The 14,963-nt window shown below is 34.2% G+C and overlaps 2 protein-coding genes across 5 annotated transcripts in view; one reads left to right on the forward strand and one right to left on the reverse strand.

The window, feature by feature from the left end:
• The window catches only part of LOC144975090 (coiled-coil domain-containing protein 77-like), a 17,423-nt gene extending 7,237 nt beyond the window's left edge, over nucleotides 1–10,186 (reverse strand). The window contains exons 1-8 of the mRNA XM_078918812.1: nucleotides 9,705–10,186; nucleotides 6,764–6,936; nucleotides 5,571–5,692; nucleotides 4,763–4,900; nucleotides 3,802–3,988; nucleotides 2,367–2,473; nucleotides 1,139–1,287; nucleotides 126–342 (exon numbers count right to left, since the gene is read on the reverse strand). Coding sequence (XP_078774938.1) covers nucleotides 126–342; nucleotides 1,139–1,287; nucleotides 2,367–2,473; nucleotides 3,802–3,988; nucleotides 4,763–4,900; nucleotides 5,571–5,692; nucleotides 6,764–6,936; nucleotides 9,705–9,727 — 1,116 coding nt within the window. The 5' untranslated portion in view covers nucleotides 9,728–10,186. The remainder of the gene's footprint in view (nucleotides 1–125; nucleotides 343–1,138; nucleotides 1,288–2,366; nucleotides 2,474–3,801; nucleotides 3,989–4,762; nucleotides 4,901–5,570; nucleotides 5,693–6,763; nucleotides 6,937–9,704) is intronic.
• Nucleotides 9,934–14,963, forward strand: part of LOC144975089 (lysine-specific demethylase 5A-like) — a 41,846-nt gene continuing 36,816 nt past the window's right edge. For 2 of the 4 annotated variants that reach the window (XM_078918810.1, XM_078918811.1), the window contains exons 1-4: nucleotides 10,141–10,447; nucleotides 11,505–11,582; nucleotides 11,759–11,818; nucleotides 12,042–12,104. In XM_078918810.1, coding sequence (XP_078774936.1) covers nucleotides 10,286–10,447; nucleotides 11,505–11,582; nucleotides 11,759–11,818; nucleotides 12,042–12,104 — 363 coding nt within the window. In that variant the 5' untranslated portion in view covers nucleotides 10,141–10,285. Of the gene's footprint in view, nucleotides 10,448–11,504; nucleotides 11,583–11,758; nucleotides 11,819–12,041; nucleotides 12,105–14,963 lie in introns of all 4 variants that reach the window. The other 2 variants (XM_078918809.1, XM_078918808.1) reach the window with 2 other exon arrangements.

Consider the following 14,963-nt stretch of genomic DNA (forward strand, 5'->3'; position numbering starts at 1 on the left):
CCCCTATAGAAGGAAAATGCTTTTTCTTTTAATCATATTATACTAATCAAATAAGCTCTTTGTCTATGAGCTTTATGACTTTAAAAAATATATTTTAATCAACAACTAAAAATGAAAAAACTCACCTTTACTTCCTCAGGGTCTATTTTAGGCTGTGACGTTATGGAAGTGTTCATAATGGCTTCTCTCAGCTTGACATTTGCCTGGGACTTGACTACGTCCATCTCCCGAAGCAGGCGATCTTTCTCTGCCATCCAAGCTCGTTCCATAGCCCGGCCTTCAAATCGCAACTCTAGGAAATCCTTGGTGCTGTCGTACAAAAGGTCCTGGGTTTTGTGTAGTCTAAAGGGGAAAATACAAGATATTTATCACCAAAACTCGCTTCCTTTGAGGGGCAGTGTGGCTCAGTGGTACGGTCTTTGCTTCCTACCCGAAAGGTACCGAGTTCAATCACCCACCGCTGTGTTGTGTGGCCTTGAGCAAGTCACCGCACCCTAGCTCACTTTGCAGTGCTGCTCTGCTGCTGACGCCTGGGTTATTCCAGTCTTCCCTTGGAATAGACCCTAAAGACAAATTTCCTCTTGTGGATGAATAAAGGGAATTTTTTATTTTTAAAATTTTCTTTATCAAAAGACAGTATCTTGAAATGATACTAAGCTGCTAGAAGCTGTGGACTGTAAAAAGTAAAAAACAAAAATGACTATAACAGTTTCAAAAGAGAATAAAAATACCAAACACAAAATGTTTTGGGTTCAAAACCCTTCTTCTGCCAATAACATAATAAAGAAAAAAACAATGAAAACAAAATACATCACTAAAAGACCAGATGGATGACAGAGAAATGTCCGGCTCCTCCTTGCTGTAAAAAAAATAATTTAGAATGTAAAACATTCTAGCTGAAGAAGTTAAAGGTAAAATAAAAAACAACAAATACCTCAATGATTTTTATAAATTAAATAAACTGGATCTTGACTTTCTGAAAAGATTAATATATCAAGGATATTAACCTATAGTTTAAGTAAATATTAAGATCAAGAAAATTTATCATTTATTAAGTCAATTCTGCTGTAATATAAAAAAGATAAATTAATGAGGAATTATTTTTGATTTTCTTTTTTATCTATTCTTTTTCGCTTACTTTTCTGTCAAAGTGCGAATTTTCTCCTCATCCCTCTGTCTCCTGGTTTCAAACTCCTCCTCCTTCACCCTCCTATCCTCCAGCAACGCCTCCACTTTCTCCTTGGACAATTTGGCTTGCTCGGCCATCTGTGCCTGTAAGGACTCCACCTGATGAGATCAAAACAAAAGATTGAAGAGCTATAGTATGTACCTAAAAAGGTAGCCATTTTGACTACCCGCCACGCTGTGTGGCCATGAGCAAGTCACCTAGCCTTAGCTTACTTTGCGGCTCACGCCTGGAGTATTACAGTCTTCCCTTGGAATAGATCCTAAAGAAAAATTTCTCCTTAGGCATGAATAAAGGGAATTTATTTATTTTATTATTTTATGATTCAAAGTCGGGGAGGATGATTTTTCCTGAAATCAAAATGCTCTAAATGAACAAATCCTGTAAATAAAGTTACAAAAACACCCCTAGCCCCCAGCTCTATTTTTAAGCAAAACTCGCGTTGATGCAAAGCCATCAAGTCTTGATGATACAGCAGGGTTCATATAGTACATTATTGTCAACTGGTGAGCCATAATTAATATCAAGATTCGGCATGTTTTTTCCCCCTTTCCAATAGCCATTAACGACAGGATTTTATTTTTCTGTCAATCTCATGAATCTAATGGCCCAAAAACAGTGGCAGTGCTGGAAGATTCTGGCCAGCTTTCAACATTGGAAAAGTTGTTTCTGATGGATAATAATACACAGTCTAAAGCAAGGTGTAAATAAGTAACATAATTATTTGTGGTCTAGTGGTATGACACTCGCTTCCGGATCGGAAGGTCCTGGGTTCGAACCTTGCTCGGCGCATAGTTGAGTCCTTGGAGAAGCCTATTTAGTCACATTCAATCACCTTACTCAGGTGTAAAATGAGTACCTGGCCGTTAACAGTGTTGTCTCTGTCTAAAAAAATTGTAATATCGCCTGACAGATGTCATGTCCCATCCTAAATGTTACTGTTGGCCAGGGACCCCTTGTAAAGTGCTTTGAGCACGTTTAGTGGATATTGCGCTATATAAAAGCTCAATTTATATATATATTTTTTTTTGTTTGTTTTTTTGTTAAATAGTCCTTTTACTGTTTTTAGGCACAGTGATTTTAATAAGATCCAACTTTTGGCTCTAAAAGAACATTTTTTTATATTTTGTGACTCTTGTACACATTTAATTAGAAAAAAGATCAAAGTGAGCACACTCACCTGCAAACTTAAAATTTCATTTTCATGAGCGTATTTTTCTTCGGGTAGTTGTGTAATGGTTCCTCGCTTTTCTGAAGCAGCGGCACCTTTCTTTTTACTTGTTATGGCTGGAATGAAACAAATACATATAATACGAATCAGCTATGACAAAAGCATCAGTGATACTAAAAGTTGTAAGTTGTATATATCTATTGTTCTATTTTAATTCATGCTTCCTTACAAAAGAGCATACTATTTCCTGCCTATCAATGTTTTTGTTCATTCATCTTAACAACGCCACTACCACATTATCTCATTCGTCTGTAGTGTTTCATTCATCTGTTTTGTTGATAAAGGGGAAACCGGTCACATCCATTTTATCTATTTTTGTGTATTAAATTGAAGCTTACATTCAATTTCACATTGTTATTTAAGATATCCATCAAAGTACCTCCTCCAGCAGTGCAACACCAGTACTGCTTAGCCTATCCCATGAAAATGTGTACAATGGAGAGACAAAATTAGTAATATTTTGAAAAAGTATGTGCAATCCTGACATAACAATGATTTGCATGATTTCCAATGATTGGCGGTTTGCTGCACAATTGATATGATAATCCATGTTTAAAAATAAATGATAGTATCTACTTCCAAATAAATCTGATTTGACCTAACTAAATAAATATTTTATTTAACTCCCAACATGAACTTCCAGGTTATAAAACAAACTTAACTGTTTAATTTTAATTAAACAAAAAAAGTGTATAACTTCTTCTTTAAAAAGACAATAATAGAAATTGTATAACATATACAATCCTCAGAAAAAATTGTGTATAATGAATAAAATGCATAATAATACTCATTTTGGCAGAATTACAACACTATAGACCTCGAAGAGACCTGATCATTAGACAAAGATAGTGGTGGAGTGGAAATGATCTACGCATGAAGGATGACACAAAACCAAAGGATAGGATTCTCGAAAATCGAAAAATCTGGAAAAATGAGGAAATTTACAGAGCATTAAAAGATATGACATATCTGCCTCTATTCCAAATAGAACATATTTCACATAAAGTCTCTTTGGTCAGCTGACAGTCAGTCAAAATATCAGAAAACAGTCTTTCAGCTATGTCATTGGAGAACACGTATGGTTTTTTTTAGAGACATTATATACACGATGGCAGGAATGACTATCTATAATCAATATATGAGGATCCAATTTATTGGAATAGCAGAAAATAATATAGAAAATGAAGATAGTGGCTATCGACTCATTAGTAGACATCAGACGGCTACGAGACTTTTTATATTGGATAAGTTTGGATTTTATACTTGATTGAAGTTATAGGACTTCTAATTTAAAAAACAAAAACAAACCAAAAAAAGAAAAACCCCAACAAAAATATAACACAAAAAAATCCCCAAAAAACGAAGAGAAATACTCTGTACTCACGTCTTGCTGATGATTTTTCAGGCACTGCACTATTGTTGGTATTTGCAGACGTTGGTCTTTGCTTGTGCTTTTGTTCTACAATGGCTTTAGCTGGGGGCTCCTTCATGAAGTAGCTGATTTCACTGTCCATCCCTGAACCCAGATTGAGCAATTTCTGAATTTTTTTCTTGTCTTCCAGTTCTCGGATCTGAAAAAAAAAAAGTAGAAGACATACAACAATAGTGTTAGGAATGATGGGACAAAAGAACAAAGAATACTAAATCTTTTCTATGAATCATCTTTTTTTGTATAGTAAATTTCAATTGTTCGAAAGATGAAAATGTTGCTGCTTGAAGCTTAAAGGAAAAAAATATCGATAAGTATTGAAAGGCAAGATGCAACTTATTAAACGGAGAGAGATATTGTGGCTGTTTCGGGTTTCCCTATTATCAACAAAACGCAATGAATTCATCAAAATGTCCACAGTGTCTGTCTTCATTAAATAAATTGAAGCTTTCATTTCAATACTTATCATTATATTTTCATTGTTACAAAGCAACTGTCGACAGACACCTTAAAACTGGGGAGCTGACATGAGATGAGACATACATGGCAGCATAGGTCAGAAACGAATGGCGAATCTGGATGGCCCAATGTGTCAAAGTCAAAGACACGGGAGGAACAAAGGTCTATGGTAAGGATTGTAGGATTCACCAGTCTAGAATCCAAATTCCAGTTTTAATATTCCTCCATCCAATGGTAACAGTTGTCCTGACTCGTTTTTCCCAAACGTCTTCCATTAGTGGGTCCAGATAGCTCAGCTGGTAGAGCACTCGCTTCATATGCTAACGGATCGAGGTAGATCCCTGGTGAAATCAAGATTTTTTAACTTTTTAAAAGAAAACTGAATATGTGAAGTCTCACAATCTTACTGCCAGAGGTCAGAAGCCAATCAATTTTAGATCAATCTGTAGAGAATTACCTTGAGTCTGTCATTTTCTGCGTAGAGTCTGAGGACATGCTCGCGTTCTTGAAAAAGGTAGATTTGCATATCGCTTAACGCCTTTTGAAGTTCGACAATCTCTTCCTCCCTCTGTCGCAGTTCCCATTGCATAGTGTGCTAAAAAAAAAAAAAAAAGGGAAATAAATAAATGAATTACTAAGAGAATAATAAAATATATACATATAAATATGGCTGAGGCTGTACTCAAGAGCTAAAACTGGAAATCTAGTTGAGGATAATTGTACAAGAAACCGATTTTAAAGAAATACTACAGGTATAATAAGACAATGCTGAAATTATAGGCATAATGTACTTGATAAGGCCATGAAGTCAGGGTATAAAATGAAAACATTTTCATGCTTCAAATCTAATTTGGAACTCTCTGACTAGACAGAACTGGTAGAGTTTTTGTAATAAAAAATATAAAGATATAATAAAACTATCCGACAGTTAAAAAGTCTGCAAAAAATCTTAGACAAGAATTTAACATGCCACTGTTAGTTCTATTCAGTCTTTTTTCTTTCTTTCTTTGTTAATTCAAACCAAATGCTTATTGTTTAATTTAGGCCATTGGCCGATAGTCATAAAATCTGTCTGAATAAATTATTCTAACAATTATACTAATAAAAGGATACCATTCTTTTTGTAATCGTTTATAGCTTAAAAATCAAACAATAATAGCCATAACCTCAAATTGAAATGTGATCATGGTTTGCTAATAAGCCTTTTAAAATAAAATCACTGTATGTCAAGAAATACACTAACCGACATGATGGCCACAACATACCTGTTCCTCATAGGAAACCCTGTACTCCTCCAACTTACAAACCAACTGGTCATGTTCATCATCATACTCAGCGATTTTCTTGCGATAATATTCCAGTAGCTCTCTTGATGGTCTTAGATGGCCTGGATTGAAAACACACCACAAAAATTTTTTTATGATGTGAATCTTCACAACAACCACAGTATGAATCCTGTACATTGAATTGGATTGAATTGTAATAGCAGAAGGGGAAACAAACAAAAGAGCAGCAGGACAATTTACTGATAAAAACAACTGATAATGTCTTTCATCTCCATATTAATATTAACACCTCTAACGCCTCAAAGTAATTTTTGTTCAAGCACCACTATATATATATGTATCAGCAAGAATAAAGTTGACTTGAGCAAGCCACCTCGCTTTAGCTCAATTTGCGGCTGATGCCTGGGTTATTCCAGTCTTCCCTTGGAATAGACTCTGAAGACAAATTTTTCCCTATGGGATGAATAAAGGGAAATTTTGTTTATCATAAGACTTTTACAAAATCAGGAGTTTTTTGCCCGCAGCCAAAAGCACAAAAACCTATTGTTCCAACCTGGTTCATTAAAATGATAAGAGAGTAAGAGCTGCAAGTCGTTTCCCCAAAGTGCAATAAAAATATGCCATAAACAATGCTTAAGGACTATATTGTTAAACAATAATAATAATAGAGCCCATTTGGTAAGTGCAGTTATCCCGCTATATAATGCAGGCTCTAGGCGCGTTACAATGACAAGTACATAATATATAAAAAATATCAATACACCCATGCACAGCATGATTTGAAGCACTAACACTTAAACACACACACACATACACACAAATAATTTTTAGAAATATTGTTTAAATTTTAGATCAAATTAAGAGAGAAATGAGAACGTCTAGTTTTGTGAAATGCCAGAAATAGAATGTATTCTTAACGGATCGGCGGATCAAACCTCTGAGTCCCGACCTCCATGATTGGCGTATCAAAAATAGCCATATTACATTGAAAAGATCACCGAATTATCTAGAAAATAAGTTAAATCAGTTTTTATCAATCACGCCAGGAATAGATTTAAACTTTTCCCTAACAGAAGGAAAAATCCAGGGGAAAAAAATAAAACAGAGGAGTTGGAAGCTCTGCATTCTTAGGACATATAATGATAAAGAAAAAAACTTGAGTAAAGTCATACCAAGCCTTTCATTAATGTCAGGCAGGTCAGGGTCCTTTTCATCATCTTTCTCCTTATCAGATTCCTCCTTTGCATTGCGATTGTCTGACATGAGAGCACTGTTAAACATACTTTCATTCAACTTGCTGAGGTCTAGGCGGTCTCGAGTACTTTTACCAGAAGCCTTGGAGCTCCTGAAAATAAAGCAATTAAAATTATTTTAAAAAAACAAAAACAAAAAAAACAATTAAAAAAAAACAGAAGAGAGAATAGAGAAAATTTCCCCCATATTTTAAAATCAGAGTCTTGTCACGTGAACCAATTTCTCAGCTTCTAATTTAAATATATATTTTCACTTAAATAATTAAAAGAAGACCTTCCTTTCAAAAACAAACCATTCCGAATTGAGGAAGAATAAATTGGTTGATCTGAAGCACGGTATTGTGTATCAAGAAGAAAACTCTCTCAATATTGATATACAAAAGTTGAATGCACTCAAATACAAAACAACCTCCACCAAAACCAACAAAAAACAAATCCCCCCCCCCCCCCTCTCCTTAAAACAAAACAAAACAACAACAACAAAAAAACAAAAACCATCAAATCAAATTTAAAAAAAAAAAAGGGTAAAGCAATAATTGGCGACTTCCAGCTGAAGTGAAATTTATCATCTCGCAAAACTCTTTTAATTTTTTTCCTGTGTATGTAAATCTCTCTGAATTTGAACTAAAATCTTAATTCAGGTAATCACTGAGCATTATTTTCAAAGTTGCCAACTGGTTCCAATTCAATTTTAAAAAGATTTCTTGTAATTAATTGTGAGAAAGAAATTTTGAGTTTAAGATAAGGTTTTGTTTATCTTTTATTGGTCCATAAAATTATCCAATTATTATTCATTCTAAAATGTTCTGGCACATCTAAAATCGGTTACCTAAAGAAAAAAAATATTACAAGAAGAAATTATTTTTTAAAAAGAGCTACAATTTTAGCTTTACAACTTAAATAAACATCTGGTCTTTGTCCTTAGGTAATCAAAGCAAGGTAGTGGCCAGGACTTCGCTGCTATGACAATACCAAAATTTCTATCAAAAGATAAATATATATAAATTGAAAAAAATAAATGTTTGTAAACAATATAAAATATAATATATATATATATATATATATATATATATATATATATATATATATATATATATATATATATTGGAGATGTCACCATATGCTTTCTAAAGTCCGCCAATAACTTCGATAGATAATCCCATCTATATTCCAAATGTACCATCACAGTCAAATTTCATCTGACAGATAGCTTATACAGTGGAGGTCCCCCGAAAGCTCCTCGTGCGAAAGGAAACAACCCAAATATTCCCTCAACTAACCCTAAGAAAAAATAAAACCCAGTACCTTTAACTAACCCTAATAGAAAAAAAATCCTCTGACCTGGAGCTAACCCTAATAGAAAAAATAAACCTAGGACTGCTTTGCACTGCCTTTCAATACTTCAAAAAACAAAATGGCGGGGATAACCAAAACAATGGTCATACGTATTAGGAAATTTTAAACTTTCCCTAATCTATCAAGGTTTGTTCTAGAGTTTTTAAAATGCTACTATATATTGACAAATTGAATAAATAAACGTCTGACTAAAGATCCATGGTGAAAATACTAGATAATTGAAAGAGATGCGAGACTGAGTTTGTGTTTTTGTTTACTGTCTCCTGACGAAGGCCAAGGGCCGAAACGTTGTTTGTTTTGTGTTGTTCCCTTATATATGAGTCACATCTACTCACTTTATATTTTTTATCTCCTCTAGCTTTTGAAAGGCCTCCCCAACTTTGCATCTTTTAACAAAGTAAAATTCGAATTTTGAAACCTCTTGCCTAAAAATAATAATGAAATGGTCAGATGCTTAAACAATAGCCGATGGTCACGTGTGCCATCACAATGGACACTTAAATGTTTGGCTGAATCTGTGAACAATTCTCACATTCACCTGTGTGACCAATAGTTATCGTTTGTGAACTGCAGGCTAAAATCATGGTTTAGATTTAGAGTTATAGTTATAGTAAACTTAAATTTAGAAATCTCTGGCTCTGGCCGGTGGTTATAAAAATTTACATAATTTTATGCTCCAAAACTAAAAGGCTCTGAATGCCCTAACTTTTAGTGCAATTCCCGTTTTCATATTTAAATTAAAATTCATTAGGAAGATGAGTATGAGTAGTGGGGTGGCCCGTTGATGGTCTTTGTATCGGTCTCCACCAAACTTGTGGAGGTCGAAAGGCTGGCTTCAATGGGAAATCGGTGCTGTATATTAGATCCTGCAGGAAACTGTCAATTTGGCTTTTAAAGCTGTTTATGGCTTGACTATTTTTTCCGGCAGGCTATTCCATGTCTCAACAATTCGCTGACTAAAGAAATTTTTGTAGTGGAAAGAGCAAAATTTGAATGGGCAGGGAAAACAAGCCACAATTTCTACTCTATAATCTATAAACTTTATAACTTGAACTGATTACAATTTTTAAAGTAAAGATTACTTTGGATCGAAGCCGAAGAGTAAAAATGCATTCCCAGTAGATTCTAATCAAAAAGCAATTATGCATAATTGATCATATGTTTGAAAAGAGATGATTCAAGTAATTTAAATATGACAAATAATCTGGATAAATATAAATATAAAAAAAAACATTTAAAAATAAAAGTAGACTCTAAAAGTACAAAAGAAAGAATAGAACGAAAATTCAAAAAAAAGGCCCCTTCATTCAAAAAAACATGTCATGACAAATCAAGCCTGGTCATAACTCTGCTAAAACTCCTAAAAATTACAGTTTGGGATCGAAAATCACTCAGATTAAGTCAAAGGGAATAGAAAGGATCAACCTCGATTAATTTCATAATTCACCAATGTTTGTTAAACCCCTAAAAATATAAACATTTTCGATGAAGTCTGGTTGCTAACCTGGGGTTTGGAAAAGACGCCATTCTTTCAATTTCCGTCAACAGTTGCAATGACGCAGTGAAGAATTTTGTGCGGATAATGTAAAATAAGATAATGAGATTGAGATTTTTAAAAATCTGTATGATCTAATCACAAAACACAATATTCAATTAAATCATAACTAAATTTGTATTAAGTTGTATCATTAAAGAAAAAAAATCTTATTGTAAGGTCAACGGTCAATGCTAGCATGCTCACGACCCTACGATACACAAAGACGATATTCATACGATGTGGTCATTTGCATAATTGTATTTGGTATTCAAATAATGAATCTGAATAAATTTCAACACAACTTAATAAGATAAAGTCTTTTGTTTGATTATTTTTTAGATTTACATATTTTTAAAGTCGACTTGCGACATAATTGCTTTTCAGTCGAACTATATTTGTATGCGATTTTCAACTGTTTGGTATGTAACAAGGCACTAGCATCTGTGAAGTTCGATAGGGTTGTTTTCAACGAAAAAGCGTGAATTTATTTCTATGTTATGGATTACTATCATTCTGTGAGGACTTTGTAAGTTATAATTTATTGAGCAATGGCACTGGATCTAGAGAATGTTTATAACAACTTCAAAGCTCCGCCAGAAGCTCCTGTTTTTACTCCAAACGAAGAGGAATTCTCCGATCCATTGGGTTACATAGCGAAATTACGACCATTTGGTTTACAAAGTGGGATCATAAAGATAAAACCACCACCGGTAAGTGTTAGATTTCAATGAAAAACACTATAGTAAGTCAAGCTAAATATTTATAAACTGCGTAATTGAGCACTTTCTTTTAAAGTTTGCTTTAATTGAAGTTATTCGGCCTCAACAATACGTGACGATAGCGAGCCCTGGCATGGCTACGTCAGTTGTAGTCAGCCAGCAGTCATCCGCTTGCTGCTCTATCCACACTCTGCTAATAATAAAGGCAAAGGAGACTTAGAACTGAGGAGAGGGCTGTGGGTTTCGTCCATTGGTGTTGAGAGTCAGCTTATTCTGTCTTTTTGTTTGTTTGTTTTTTTTAATGACTGCTTTTGATGTTTTTAGTTGTTAATTTTGTTTTTAAATCACTTTTTATAAAGAATTTTACTTTTACTTTAAAATTTGTTGTTTTTTTTTTTCCTGTGCGAATAAATTGTTAGCGTTAGAAGTTAAGAGTTTGTCGTTAGGCGAGACAGGATCTGTAGTTGGCAACATCATAGTCATCATTCCCTTTATTCTTTGGGTTGGGCCTTGGCTAAGCTAATCAATATGGCCTCCAACTGACTGACAGTTGTGAATTTTTATAGGTTGCAAATTTTTAAAAGTAGATTATAATTACTTCTATTGAGCTATGGAAACAAAAAAAAAAAAAAAAGGAAAGTTACTTACAATTGTTTTATTTAATCATTATTTTTAGAATTAAAAATCATAATCTGATCTGTAATTAAGCAACACGTATATTTTTCGATTCAATCCCCAGCCACAGCATTTGACCATTATGATATAGATATCAAACATTACTATTAATACTAATACCTCTTATTAGACTAGTTTATATATTTTTAGTACAAAGCAATTAGATTTATGACTTTAAGCACGTTAGGACACTTTCCATCTTATTTGTAGACAAATTATATATTTATGATATAATACAAAGCAATCAGTGATAGTGCTAGATTTATGACTTTAAGAAACTTTCCACAAATTTGCTACTGACAATCACTCAGTATTTGGCCTCAAGATCTTCTTCAATGTATCGTTTGACTTTCATAACTTTCTTTTGTTTCAGGATTGGCAGCCGCCCTTTGCAGTTAATGTGGAAAAATTCAGATTTACCCCTAGGATACAAAAGCTTAATGAGCTAGAGGTGAGAAGATTTCAGAAAAATCTTTCAAAGTTGTCCCTAATGCAATTTCCATTGAGTTGTGAGCTTCTGAGAGTTGTAAAACGTCCTATAGTTATCTTTGAATTCTAATTTGTGGTTGTAAAAGGTACTGATTTCTAATTGAGATTCTCTCTATTTTTTTTTCTTTTTCTTTTCAGGCTCATTCAAGGATCAAATTAAACTTCTTCAACAGGCTCTACAATTTTTGGGATTTACAGGTTTGTTATATATATCTGTATTGAAATTGAAGTGAAATTTAGGCGAGAGTGAGTGTATTGACTATTTTTGAGATAAGTTAATTAAATTAATAATCATTTAAATTTTGGTTTGTTTTTTTTGGACGGTTTGTTAGAAGAAAGAATTAGCATTCAAATTCTGCTAATGTTGTCATTGAACTTTGCTTTCTTTGCTTCACTCCGAATATTTGTTTATGTCTTGAAGGGATGCACATTGAGGATACCAACGGTGGAGAGGAAACTCTTGGATTTGTACAGTTTATTCAAGGTAAGAGAAAGTTTTTATTTCCGTGAGTGGAGTTGGTGAATTCTTTCTTGGATTGTGTTTTACGATGTGATTCAAATGGATTATACTACTAAGGTACGGTCATGTCTCCCCAATCCGAACTCCTCTGTTCCCAGTATTTTGGATTACAGAGACATCTGGATTGTGGAATCAGTCCCTAAAGTGTACAAATAAAGAAAAAAATATCCATCCGCGGGCAATCTGGAGATATCGGGATTGTGGAGTTCCGGATTAGAGTGGCGTGACTGTATATGACTGAGTGTATACTAATTCGCAGGAAATATTGTGCCTGTAGTTTGTTAGTGTGATTGGGAAATGTTTTAATGTGGTACCATTTAGGAGTTTTGTGATCATTTTGAAAGGTATGGATGGGAGTGTGATTATGATTTTTTGTTTTTTGATTTCTTTAACAGCACTTTTCCTTATGTCAAATTCTTATCAATTCGATCTTCGAATTTCATTGTTAAGGCTTTATATTCTATTTTAGTATCCGATCCACCAGGTGGGGGTTTTATGTCAAATTTTTAAACATACTACTACTATTGTTGCTATATGCAATCTCTGGTGTGTTTGCGATTTCAAATTGGTGTATTCTTGTGCATTGATTCGACTTGAATCCTTTTTCTCTAAACTCTTCCTTCTATTGAAAGGGCTTTTAATATAAAATCATTCTGGGTAAGAACGAATTGTAGACCAGGCTAAAGATGGATTTTTTCTAGTTGACCTGTGACCTATCAGCTGTTTCTGTTTGGATCAATTGTGTTGTCTTTGCATTTAAGGAAGGTGCTCAATTATGCTATTTATACCTGGATACCTCTGTATAGAGCTTTTAGACTTGGTGTAGTCTCCTTCGCTCCTCCTCATCTATTAATGATTGGACCAATTTTTATAATTGAACGTTTCCTAGGATGTTGCTTATCTCCAACACTGCTTTGAATTTATTCAAATTTTTTGCTGATACTGTGGTTTCTTGCAGTTTATTCCAGTTATTTACAATTCTAGATGAAAAAAAGTTCCTTCTTTCATTTGTTTTAAAATGTTCTTTTTCCAGTTTCTTGCTGTTTCCTCGTGTCTGAATGTTCTTGTTTGGTTTAAGAAATCCTGCCTCTACCCTGTCTATTCCCTTTACTATTTTATATGTTTGGATCATATCTCCCCTTCTTGCAATGTGTAAGCGCAGTTCCAAATTGTTTGCAAGAATTTTCTGTCCATTCCACTTTTCTGCGAGATCCTTCTTTCAGTGATAATTGCATCTTTAGGCATTGATTTTATTGTCAAACATGATTTCCACTTCTCGCAACTCTTTGTGCAAAATGATTGGGGCTTACAATCCTTCCTCAATGTATGATTCTGTTCCTTGAAGGAGCATATGTGTTTCTCTGACATGTGTATGTCTTGATGTCCTTCACATATTCGTTGCAGTCTTTGATGCATTTACAGGGTTAAGCATGTCGAGGTGCTTTTGTTTGGAATATGTTTACAGTTGTACGATATTATTACTGTTTCTCCTGTTACTACTGGCAATGATTTTAGTCCCTAAAGGCATGTCTTGGTGCTTTTTATTTGGAGCTAGAGTGTCAAGCAGAGACCATTTCATCATTTCCATTTTGTACAATCTGTGCGCAGTCCCGGACCATTTCTGACTAGATTTCTGTGAAATGTCTGACTTTTTATTGAGATTCATTTGAAACTGAATGGCATTTTGGAATTTGAGCCTTAGGATCTTTTAGAAAAGAAAATCAGTCAATTTTACTCTTCATACACTTTAATTTTTTCACATACCATTTATGTCATTTGGTGTTGAGTAGGAAGGCTTTGTCATTGGTCATGAAAGGTGACGATTGGTGCTTCCTCTTCTAGGCCAATTATGTCATTTCGTCTGCTACGAGTTTTGTAACACTCTTCTGTGTATCCTAGGTTACGTAAAAGTACAAGACATGACCTAATCTTTTTGTTGTTTATAGAGAATGACATTGATATCGAAGCACTGGTCTTCTGAACATCTTTTCAACCAGAAGTTTGATAGGCTATATTTAAGTAATTGGTCTTCTCATGACTCCTCTTGCAGACAAATTCAATTAAAATCGCTTTTTGTTTATGACTGATTCAGTTTTGCAGTGTTTTCTTTCATTAACTAGACCATAGAAACGATTATTCTCGCTTTTCAAGTGATGAAATGGACAATTTGACGTGGATTGCAGTATCAGGAAAAAAAAGTAGTCTCCAACCAACAATGCCACACTTTATAAAATAAATTTTCCAGCACTGCCTCTTGCTTCAGTTCCTCCCTTTGTTTCATGACTTGATTACACATCTACACTGGGGGGCAACATCGGGTTAACATTGGATTCAAATTAAGGGAATATCGTGATGGATGATGGCAGGTGGTTGCACCAGTTTGGTCAAAATGGCAGGGACGTAGAATATTTAACCAGTTAACTACCGTACTCTGGAAAAACGCAAATTTAGAAATTTGGCCAGAAAACTCGTCCTTCTAATACTGCTTTAAATTACCCTCGTCATGGCAAAAACTGTGAAACCTGAGACCCTGCGAAGTCTCAGGTTTGAGAGTGTTTGTTTTTTTTTGGCAAGATGGAGGGTCATTAAAATCGATCGGTATTAGAAGGACGAGTTTTCTGGCCAAAATTTTAAATTTGCGTCTTTCCATAGTACGGCAGTTAACTGGTATTAAAGTTGTCAGCTGTCATTTGTTAAAAACATTGGATCGTGTTTATTCATTTAGATAGTTTAAATAAACCAAAACAATTAACTGATGCCTCATTATGCTTTAACAATAGGGATAAATGACCGTATTGGCTGGCAACCTGTCAGTTCCCATCC

Source organism: Berghia stephanieae, chromosome 6 (genome assembly GCF_034508935.2).
Source record: "Berghia stephanieae isolate SIO BIC M18660-M18661 chromosome 6, UCSD_Bste_1.3, whole genome shotgun sequence".
Lineage (NCBI taxonomy): Eukaryota > Metazoa > Mollusca > Gastropoda > Nudibranchia > Aeolidiidae > Berghia > Berghia stephanieae.